Source organism: Oreochromis niloticus, linkage group LG17 (genome assembly GCF_001858045.2).
Source record: "Oreochromis niloticus isolate F11D_XX linkage group LG17, O_niloticus_UMD_NMBU, whole genome shotgun sequence".
In the NCBI taxonomy this organism is placed as follows: Eukaryota; Metazoa; Chordata; class Actinopteri; order Cichliformes; family Cichlidae; genus Oreochromis; species Oreochromis niloticus.
The window spans coordinates 19,653,041-19,664,141 of record NC_031981.2 but is presented as its reverse complement, the minus strand read 5'-3'; the positions used below and the strand labels follow the sequence as shown (position 1 = coordinate 19,664,141).

At 37.7% G+C, this 11,101-nt stretch overlaps 2 protein-coding genes and 2 long non-coding RNA genes across 4 annotated transcripts in view; 1 reads left to right on the top strand and 3 right to left on the bottom strand.

Moving 5' to 3' along the window:
* Positions 1 to 11,101, bottom strand: part of LOC100697428 (tetraspanin-8) — a 41,480-nt gene that overhangs the window by 10,722 nt on the left and 19,657 nt on the right. The window lies entirely within an intron of this gene.
* The window catches only part of LOC109195176 (uncharacterized), a 28,281-nt gene continuing 18,102 nt past the window's right edge, over positions 923 to 11,101 (bottom strand). The window contains exons 2-5 of the long non-coding RNA XR_003214447.1: positions 2,254 to 2,289; positions 2,083 to 2,166; positions 1,592 to 1,719; positions 923 to 1,331 (exon numbers count right to left, since the gene is read on the bottom strand). This is a non-coding gene — a long non-coding RNA (uncharacterized LOC109195176). The remainder of the gene's footprint in view (positions 1,332 to 1,591; positions 1,720 to 2,082; positions 2,167 to 2,253; positions 2,290 to 11,101) is intronic.
* LOC109195175 (tetraspanin-8) lies at positions 2,405 to 4,174 on the bottom strand. Its single transcript, XM_019346830.2, has 5 exons — positions 4,034 to 4,174; positions 3,658 to 3,729; positions 3,456 to 3,572; positions 3,006 to 3,080; positions 2,405 to 2,794 (listed from the first exon to the last, which is right to left on the bottom strand). The coding sequence occupies exons 1-5, from the start codon at positions 4,091 to 4,093 to the stop codon at positions 2,663 to 2,665; spliced, it is 456 nt and encodes a 151-aa protein (XP_019202375.1). The 5' UTR covers positions 4,094 to 4,174; the 3' UTR covers positions 2,405 to 2,662.
* On the top strand, positions 6,190 to 7,512 carry LOC109195179 (uncharacterized). The gene is made up of 2 exons (XR_003214451.1): positions 6,190 to 6,249; positions 6,880 to 7,512. It is a non-coding gene; the product is annotated as an uncharacterized LOC109195179 (long non-coding RNA).

Here is an 11,101-nt window from a genome sequence, read left to right as displayed (position 1 = left end):
ACTCTGCGCCATATGCTTCCGGGTAACAAGAAAGTGACCTCATTCACGTAGATTACTGATTGGCAGAGCTAACTCAAAATTATGAGAAAAGTAACTCGAAATTTCGAGTTATGTTTCTCCAAATTTTTAGTTAATAAGTCGAAATTTCGAGTTATGGATACTTGTTTTGGGGTTTTTTTAGTGGCGAAAACGGGCTTCCATACCTTCTTGTACAGTAGTCCGTACAGCATTTTAGAGTTGACCCTAAAGTGCCGTTTCTCCTTTTTAGAATGAAGAATCTGTGAGCTGTTGGCTTTCAGCCCCGACGACGTGTCCGTGTACGTGCCGTCGGGTGAGAAAGCCGAAATCTCACTGATTCTGATGCGTTGGTCCCCGCTTTGTGTTTTCTGTTTACCTGCTTTCATTTGCTGTTTTAGCTGTTTGGTGGTTGTTGAAATAGTTTTATGAGCTTTGACTTGAGGTTCTGGCGTTTCTGGCAAAATACATTTATTTAACAATCAATTCTGGATTTAATGAATCAATATCACATTATTCAAGCTAAAATCGATTTGAATCTGAAAATGTATTATTAAAACCCACCCCTACTATTAAGCACATTTATTTGTGCAATATTACTAAAATTTGAAACATCATGTCTCAGTGTGATGTTGAAGAGTCAGTTCATAGATTTCTTTTATTATTTCGCTCATATTCGCGTCTCTCCAGTGGTTCAATTAAATTCAGAGTTCATATACAAATTTGAGAAGGATCATATTTTAAAGACCTCACACAACATATTATGCCAACAGAGCAGCTCGCTCTCAGACTGCAGGCTAGCTCACCAAATGCTACTATAACCTTTGTCTACTAACAGTCCATTAAAATGCAATGAGAAAAAGTTCTTTTTGGGGGGCACCAGAAAAATATTTCACACCAACACAGATTTTTTTTTGTCACCTTTTAATCCTGTAAAACATTTAGATTTAAAGTTTACATCAGAAGAATCAAATATGACACAAAGAAAACACCAAAAATACAACGATGTACAAAAATATTTCCCTTTATAAACATTTTTACAAGTAACTGCATCAGCAGTTCTCAGTTTTTCAAAATATAACTTCAGTGAATTCAATGTATTACTAACAAACTTCACATGAGGTAGCAAAGGAATGTGACTTTTCTTTTAAGTACATTTAACATTAGCGTGACAAATCGAATCAGTAACATTAACACTGTCTTCCACAAACACAGCAGGTTACACGTGTCCAGGTGTGAGTGGTCTCCGGGATCTCAAGATGGCTGATAGCTGGTGGAAGCTACGACCTCTGTTCAGAGATGGAACGCAGGAAATTCTGTGAAAGACGTTTTATTTTAGAGATTAAATTTAAAAACTTTTTTTTAACTCAAACACAGTAAAGTTTACATAAAACGAACACTTTCTTTGCATCATAAAAGCAGTGACATTTTTCATGCTGCTTGAAACTGCTGATCTCGCTTGAGTCAACCTCATCATAGAGACATGAGGCACTTTAGACACCAACCTCAACCAAATATTTGAAATTCAAGAAAACAAAAAACAGGACTCTATGAAAGAAAAAAAAATGCATCGTACTTTGGCTAGTATGCCGGGGTGTTGTGCAGTTCCTCATATTTTGGTGGCATCATGGAGACCACGATGGTGGGTCTGTTGGGGTAATACAGCTGGTGGATCATGATGGAGGACAGAATCATGCCAAGCAGCTGTCGGGGAACACAGGAAGTTGAGTTAAACATCTGCAGGTTAAGAAATGTTGATTCTGATTCCGTTTTTATAGTGAACTAATATTATAATGAACTTAGACTCAAACTGCTACGTATTTACCTACAAGATGATTTTTCACACGGTTTAGATTTTAGTTCTAGTTTACTTTTTGTTCAGCTACAGATGATGTAATTCTTGAACATTTGATGGAGAAGATGGAGAATTCAAACTTTGTGGAAAAAATATATTACATGCATACTATGACTTTCTCATTGTCATATAAATAATAGCAGGGACTAAATGCAGAGAATGCAGATGTGACATTTATGCTACTGAATCCCTGAATAATTGATAATACTCACAGCTAGAACAGCCGGAGTGAAGCTGATCACAAGTATGATGTTGTAATGAAACTGGATGTAGTCCATGATGGTGGGAAAGCAGGTCTGAAAATAGAAAAAAAAACACTGTCAGGTTCTGATATAAACTGATGAATGATTTAAGCTTTTTCAAAGTGGTGCTGGGTCACTCACCTTAGTGTAGACGGACTTTCTCTGCAGCATGAAAGTCTGGAAAAGTTACAGAAATAAAGACGTTAGTGATCAAATTACCTTTGTGAAAAAAATTTTTTTGAAAAAAAAAAAAAAAAAAAAAAAAAAAAAAAAAAAAAAAAAAAAAAAAAAAAAAAAAAGTGATCAAATTACTTGTGGACAGTTCGCTTGCTCTTATTCTGAAAGCTCACTTGCTGCCAACTATCATCTGTATATAAATAATGGCACAGTGTATTATGTCACGTTTTAAAGCTCATCTGGTGTTATTTTACATCATCACCAGTTTGCAAGTGCTAAATGTTTTATGCCCTGATTGAATGCATCTTTTTTCCACGAATGTAAATTGTATGTATTGACAACCAAAGAAAAAGAAAAACTCATTTTAAATAGATTAAGAGATCGCAGCGAGCGAGTTAGAATATCTCACCTTCTCCTGAATGCCCTCAGCCATGTTCCTCACATCCTCTGAAGATTTGTCCAGAGGCACAAACCCACTGAAGGTCTTCTCCATGATGCCTTTGAGCTGCAAAAAACAAATATTTTTATAGCATGTGTTACATTTATATTTTAAAAATTAAAGCATTTTAATGGTTATGAAAGCTAATATGGGTAAGGTAACGTAATGACAAAGTAACTGTATTTATATGTGTTGATTATTTTAAAAATGCATATTTTAAAAGTTTTTAAATCAAATAAATCTCTTAACGTGACTTCATCCAGCATCCTGCCTTTACCTGAGGATGAATGATGGCAGCAGGGATTCCAATTATGAGCATCAGCAGGGATCCAATGACCATAAACACCAGGAACTGCAGAGGAAAATTCATTCAGTTTTTGAACACTTGCATCATCAAAGCAAGACTGTTACATTCATCACAGATGGTCTTCATTAAGAAATACAAACAGCCCATAACGGAACGAGACTAACAAGACAAGAGGAAGCAAAACTAAACACAGCACACAAGATGGGAGACCATCAAAATAAAACAGGAAGTAGCAAACACTGAGGCACTAGGAATATAGAACATAAAAGACGACTTTGGACTTCAAACACACAACTCATCTTAACCTACAGTGAACATAAGGACCTGTAAAATCAGAGCACCCTACTGTAATGCAAAGATAATAAAAATTAGAAAACCCTAAAACATCCCAAAAACTCAAAACCCATCAAATTCACTCACCATGATCAGGGCCACTTTGCTCTCCTTGTGGGCTCCGTAGGCTCCCAGCACAGCGATCATCATGGTGATGCAGCCCACCATGTAGAGGAAGAAGAGTTGGGTGAAGCGACCCTCAAGCTGTAGACAGAAGTGTCATGAAAAGGTTAGTGGGCTTTGTCTGTTTGTTCCCATGTGTTACATTTATGTTTGAATGTGTCCTCACGTTGTGTCCTCCTCGATTGTCCATGAAGAACTGGCACCACAGAGCGAGGACGATGACCACTGCACCAACAACCTGAACAAACAGAAACAGTCTGGTTAGAGCTGCTGGATCCTTTAAACACAACCAGGACATCGAATGACTGCACAGCCACACATGTGGACGAGCACAACAACAAACTCTGAAAGTAAGAACAAACATGTTGTGTTTATGTTGCTTTATTTTACTCTTCTAAGCTTTGGTTTCATTTAAATGTAAAAAAGGAGGCAAATGTGGTTGTTTTTGACTGCTGAGTCGGCCTGCTGACTGGTTGAAGTCTTTACTGAGATTCTGGATTAAAGTCTGTGATTATCATTTGCTGAATAATCTCTTTACTCACCATGAAGAATATGTTGAAGACAGTGAAGATGCGTTTGAGGCAGATGTTGATCTGAGCCATGTTTGCAGCTGGAAAATGCAGTTAAAATAACAGTACTGTTCCCAAAGTCCAGACGAGCTCCGACTGCAGCAAACTGAAGTGAGAGGAGAGCAGCAGTGAGCTGCTTTTCAGGATTTCAGGGCTCCGCTGGGCGGGACGTCCGGTATGTTAGAGGTGGAAACTTCTGTGGAATGATTAGGAAGGGGAGGTTCAACACAGGGTCTCCCTCCTTCCAGTAAATCCAGCGGAAATAGTTGTTGCTGTGAGCAGGGAGGGAAGCTGTTTTCAGGCTGGGAAGAGTGGAGGAGAGGGCGGTGTTATGCCCCGTTTAAAACAATCCAGATGTGGAGACACGATTCCTTTCAGTTTCATGAGAATCTGTCGTCAGCAGGAGGAGAGACAACTTACTGAAAGTCAGTTTATTCCTCTACAGCTCAAATTAATTTTTACTGCATCTGCACACAATGTACTCAGAGTTCTTTAAATAATGAGATATATTATAGGAGTATTATACTTATACACAGCGATGTAGGTTACATACTTTTTATGTTATATCATCACATTTCTGCAGTGATTTCAAATGTAATGCAGTATGAGTACTGCACTCAAATACAGATTACATCGACTTTAACTTCCCCCCTTATTACTTTTATAGTTACTTCTTACTAAATAATACTTTTTGTTTTATGAAGTAGGTTTTGTAGTTTTTTGTGTCTTTGTAGTTTTTTTTGTCCACATCACACTTGATTCTTTTATTGATTCCTAATCAGTTTTCATTGTGGAATAATTCGACCCACAAAGACTTTGAGCGTCCACAGAGCACTTTTAATCCTCCGAGTGTGAACGAGCTGTCAGACAGAGCAAAGCAATGCAAACACTACCCTCCAATGAGTCCCACGTCACTGTTTTGGAATCTGCAGCTGTGAAAAAAACAGAAACTGGTGAGATGAAAAAATGATCACTGAATGTAAAATTTGGAATTGATGCCTACAACATGTTGGAGTGGTTGATTTGATTTGTGTTGGATTTTGTACTTTGTGCAGTCTTGCAGTTATTTTTAAATCCTTTCTGTCTTCTCATTTTATTTCTAAAGTTGTAAAGTTGCATGTTACCCTTTTGCGACCCTTTCCTGTTCAGCAGTCAGCACGTTTAAAAACAACTGCAGTTCAGCCTAAAGTGCTGTTTTTCCTTTTCGGGACAAAGATATGTAGGAAGCTAAAGAGCAGCAGAGAAATGCCAGGAAAGAGAAATTCAGGGAAGGAGGGACAACTTTACTTGGAAGTAAACATGTGGGAGGTACGAGATTAAGTTACTGTGACGCAGCTCAGAGGAACAACAATGAATGCTTTGTGGGGTTTAAAGGAGAAACGTTATTTGCAGGACAGGAAGAATTCATGAAACTGTTTAGTCTTCTTGTGTTAATCTAATAAAATAACAATTACAAATATATTATAATCATTATATTCCAAGATCAACTGGAAGTGGTATTACTGCAAAGTGGAATCATTTAGTTTTAATTTGGGACAAATACATAAAGTCTCACGCTTACTTTTTTTACTTTTTTATGCTGGATTAAACAAATATGATGAGTTGCACCACAAAAACAAAATTAACAGTCTCACTGATGTTCCTGATGTTTTCAGATGTTACTCTAATTTAAACTTAAAATAATCCTGTTGACTATTTGCATTTTGTTTAACTTTTGAGACCTGAGTAGTTTCTCTCACATCATCAAATTTTTAACAGGGCAACTTGCAATACTTGCAAAGCAGATATTTCATTTAAAGGAGGAAACACTACGAATATGCAAAAGCATTTGCTCACAAAACACGCGATAACCTTAAATGAATGTCGTGTTTTTAATTCCGCTCCGGACTCGTGAATCTCAACCCAGCAGCAGCGGTAACGTTTGCACGTCCTCTCCCGTTAATGCGGCAGGTAAATAATCAACTAACAGCGCATATTATGTCAGCGCGATCTGCCTTATTACAAAACCTGCCATTACTGTGCATTTAGGTGACCATGATGAGACAGACAGAGTCTGGCTGGCAGTTCTCGCTGCAGTCTACCGGTAGCGTCTCCTTTCAGGCCAGGATAGATGAATGTCACCGAGCAGTGACTAAGTTTGTGGTCAAAGGCTTGCACCCATTTGCCACAGCAGATGCCCCCGATTTTCGGTAAGTGAATGTGTTTAATTGTAGGCAGGGACATTACTGGATATTCTTGTGTAATTGCTACAGAATAATTTATGTTATACTTTGTTATTGCTACAGAAGAATATTTATTTAATTATTTTACATTTACAATTTTTCTCCTGGGGACCCTGTGACACCCCATTGAAGAGCCGTAGACTGTGGATCTCTTAAGATCTCACTGTTGGGTTTGTAAGGCCATGTTACTCCTAAATTTCTATCTTGTTCAAAGAGAAGATATAAAACAAAGTTCTAAGCTAATCGACCTTAGTGTTCTCCTTTTTAAAAAATAGGAATCGATAAGAGAATCGATAAAGAATCGGAATCGTGAAAATCTTGTCAATACCCATCCCTACTCTTGAGTACTCCCTGGATCGTTGTCTTACTAAGTTAGTGCGACCCAAGTACAAGCCAAGTCTTGAGCTTGTGTTTCTACTTACCTGTGAGAGAGATACTTACGGTTGTACGTTCCTCTTCTGGAGTCTTGCAGTCATTTTCACATCATTTCAGTCTTCTCATTGTATTTCTAAAGTTGTGTCTTACCATTTTGTAACCCTTCTTGTAGTCCGTACAGCATTTTAGAGTTGACCCTAAAGTGCCGTTTCTCCTTTTTAGAATGACGAGATCTGGGAAGATGTGAAAGCTGAAAAGCTGCTGAGAAATCCAGGAAAGAAAATGTGAGAGGAGAGTACGCAATACTGCGTAACTTAGGTAAACAGTATTCCGTTTAAAACGATACTCAGTTAGTGCTGAGGAGCCCAAAGTGTGCCAAGAATATATCCTGCACACGATTGCCAGCAGCAGTGAACCACTGATACAAGGCAGGATGGATCTTTTCATGTTGTTTATGTCACATTCTGACTACACCATCTGAATGTTGCAGCAGAAATCATTTTCGCCTCTGCATCACGCTCAAACACTCCACACAGCATGCTCTGCAGACTGTGACAAAGCACAGCTGTTGTTGAATATAAAAGGCCCCTGTGGTTCACTTTTTATTGCCTGTATAATGACTAATACTATAATAATTAAGTAATTATTGACTATGACTAATTATAATAAAGTAAGTTTAATCTGATCATCTCTGTAGACTCACAGGGCTATATTGAGTATATTGTGATTGAAAACATATTTTTGTGCAACTGAGTTAAAAAGACTTGGAATAATGTAAAGCGTCATGAAATTCATGTGTGACCAACTTAATGAGAAATCATGTTGAAGTAAAATGTAGAGAAGAAGAAAATGTAACCCTTGTGATGAAATGATTATAACCGCTGACTTAGCTCTAAATGAAGTATGCAAAAGGTTACTCAGGGGGAGAAACTACAGGGTTTGACTTGTATGGGATGCTGTAGATGTCATATTGTACAATGTGGACATAAAGGAGGGGAGGAGAAAGAAGAAGAACATGATTTAAAACCCCCTGCAGACCAAATAAGTTGTTCTTCCTCTTGATAAATTTCCACATTTTGAGCCACAAATAGGTTAATGTAAGAAGACGCCAGTAGAGATTATTGAACCCCAATCCTTTTTCCCCATGACAGAACAGAGAAAACCGACTCATAGTGTGTTAAAACAGTTATATTTCTTTTTATTCAATCATCTTCCGGAAGAGAGAGACCCCTGCACAGCTCAAACGCCAGTTGCAAGAGCTCTAACATTAGAATCATAAGCTGTGTCTCATATAGGTGTTATTTTGGTACTTTACACGTCACACAGGCTCGAACACTGCTTATATGGAAAGTTCCTCTTTTCTGTGTCTTTATCTATTAATAGGCCTGTGCACTAAAACTTCCTGTTTTTCAGTCTGGCTGAGCACTTATTTGTGAGTCAAAGGTGGCCTTGCTCTACAAGCCTTCATTATTAAAGTACATAAAACAATATAATGAGCAGATACACATTAAAAATATTTCTTTTATTCCTAACAAGATGCAGAAATATCTTGGACTGCTACTGTACATGGCTGTGATGCGCTTCCCCAAAGTGTTTAGACTTTTGGAGGACAAAAACAATTTTCCAAGTTCCCTTTTCTGCCACTATCATGTCCAGGAACCAGTTTTTTGCCAACTCAGCCAATATTCACATGAGCGACACTGCTGAAGATGTCAAAAATGAAAAGAAAACAGGCAGTGAGTCTTATGACTGTCTCCACCGGGTCAGGCTTCTGCTGAAAATGATGAGGACCCAATGCATACCCATATATCATGCGAGGCAGAATATTTCTGTAGATGAGAGAATGGTTGCTACGTTGTTTCCAACAGTCTGACACCTGCCCTCCTTCTCCTCCTCCTGGCTGCACACACAGAAGTCGGGGATGTTCTCCCAGTCTTTGTAGCTGAACAGACCACAGCAGTGAAACTACAAACAGTAGCAGGAGAAGAAAGAAGGAGGGGTTTTTTTTGTTTTTGTTTTCTTTTTTTTAAATGAGGTTTTTATTGACAGTTGAATACTTTTTCTTTTTTTGTTAAATTCATTTTCAATTCAAAGTATGTATTCATGGATTAATAATTCATTTTGAAATATCGATTTATAAATACAGTTTTCATTATCAATTAAATGAATAATAAATTACGAGTGAAATGATTTCTCAATGTGTGGATTCACATTTCAAATTCAAAATTAAAAAACTGTTTTTCAAAATCTTTTTTAAAATACAAAAAAGAAAAATAAGTAAATGCATTCAAAAAAATAAAGATTTATTTCTGACATTTAGAATGCACGTGGCTCTTTTAGTCCCCCATATGACCTAGCCATTTTATCAAGTGGAAGATTTAACAGAGGAGAGCTGCAGCTGCAGGAGTCACGGCTCACTGCACCTAACTAGCATTGCTAGTGGGTTGTATCCTCAGAGGATTATGGCATTGTACTCATTTAGGTCTTTGTTTGGTCTGGAAAAATAATTTGCTACTCTACATCTTATTATTTGTCACTATTTGAGGAAAAAAGGAAGAACCCCAGGTTTCTTTTTAGGGAGGCTGAGGAGTAAAAGATCTGTTCTGAGTCAAGTATTCCTTATCAGAACCATCAGAATGATCCCTTTTTCACTTCTATAGATCTTTCTAAGTTACCTTCACTGATTTCTTCCTTTAAACCATCAATGTGCCTCTTAGACCACATTCCTACAAGACTGTTCAAAAAAATTTTGCCACAAGAATTCAATTTAAAATCTGATTAATCTCTCTTTAGGAACAGGCTACGCATCACAAGCTTTAAAGTGGCCGTAATTAAATCATTAATTGACCTAGTTGTCTTAGCTAATTATAGACCAATTTCTAAGTTTACTTTTACTTACAGAGTTCCTCGCGCCACAGAAACAGCATTAGTGAAGTTTATTATTAATGTTCTTATGGCCTCTGACAGTAGACTCATCAACTCAGCATTGGAGTTCCACAGGGTTCGGTGCTAGGATCAACACATTTTATAGCATACGTGCATCCCTTATGCAATATAATTAGAAAAAAACTGCATAAATTTTGATTGCTATGCAGATGACACCATGCTGTATTTATCTATGAAGCCAGATTATAGAATTCTGCAGATTAAACTAAAAGCTTGTCACAAAAAACCTGGATCACTTTTAATTGCCGACTTTTAAATTCAGACAAAAATTGAGGTTTATTGTACTCAGTCATAAAAAGCTTGGAAACAGGATGTCTAACCAGATATTTACTTTAGATGGCAATTAGATGGGCCCAATAACACTGTGAGAAATTGTAGATCTGTTGTTTACCAGCACATGTTGCTCAGCGCACTTATTAAACACATTAATTTGCACAATATTGCTAAAATTTAAAGCATCGTGTCTCAGCGTGATGTTGAAGAATCAGTTCATAGATTTATTTGTTTCTTATTATTTTGCTCATATTAGCGTCTCTCCAATGGTTCAGTTAAATTCAAAGTTAAAGACCTCACATAACATATTATGCTAACAGAGCAGTTCACTCTCAGATTGCAGGCTTCTCAGCTCACCAAGTTCTACTATAACCTTTGTCTAAATAATCAGCATTATCCAGGACCACCAGTTTCTCTGTTACTATCAATAACTCGCCGGTCTTCGTTTCTTCCTCTGTGAAAAGCTTGGGTGTCATCCTTGACAGTACTCTATCTTTCAATTCACACATTAATAATGTTACTCGGTCTGCATATTTTCAATTGCACAACATTAATCGTCTCCGTCCTTTTGTCACCCCACATGCCGCTGCCGTTCTTGTCCATAGCCTTATTACTTCCCGGGTTGATTATTGTAATTCACTTCTTTTTGGTCTTACTCAAAAATCCATCCACAAGCTCCAACGCGTCCAGAACTCTGCTGCCCGTATCATCACCAGGACCCCTTCTATCCACCACATCACTCCTGTCCTGCAGCAGCTTCATTGGCTCCCGGTCAAATATCGTATCAATTTCAAAATACTCTTGTACACATTTAAGGCTATTCATCATCTCTCCCCTCCATATTTCTCTGATCTGGTTCAGATCAACATCCCATCTCGGTGTCTTAGATCTTCTTCTTCCCTTTCTCTCTCTGTCCCCTCCCCCCGTCTTGCCACCATGAGGAGCAGGGCTTTCAGCTGCTCTGCTCCTCGACTCACTCAAGAAATACCTCTTCCTTCTCTCTCTTTAAGTCCCAACTCAAAACTCACTTGTTCAAAATAGCTTATCCCACATAACCTCTCCACTCTGCTATTTTAAATTTGTTTTGTGTCTTATGCTTTTATGATTGTGTAAACTGCTTGCTTTTATGTTGCTTTTATTATTCTACCATATACAGTGTCCTTGAGTGTTCTGAAAGGCGCTTTCAAATAAAATGTATTATTTGTAGTAGTAGTAACAGTCAATA

Coding starts and splice junctions, on each gene's coding strand:
- LOC109195175 (XM_019346830.2), bottom strand. CDS start 4,093: ATGGCTCAGATCAACATCTGCCTCAAACGCATCTTCACTGTCTTCAAC. Junction 3,573..3,657: donor ACAATCGAGGAGGACACAAC/GTGAGGACACAT, acceptor TTCTGTCTACAG/CTTGAGGGTCGCTTCACCCA. Junction 3,081..3,455: donor GCAAAGTGGCCCTGATCATG/GTGAGTGAATTT, acceptor TTTCCTCTGCAG/TTCCTGGTGTTTATGGTCAT.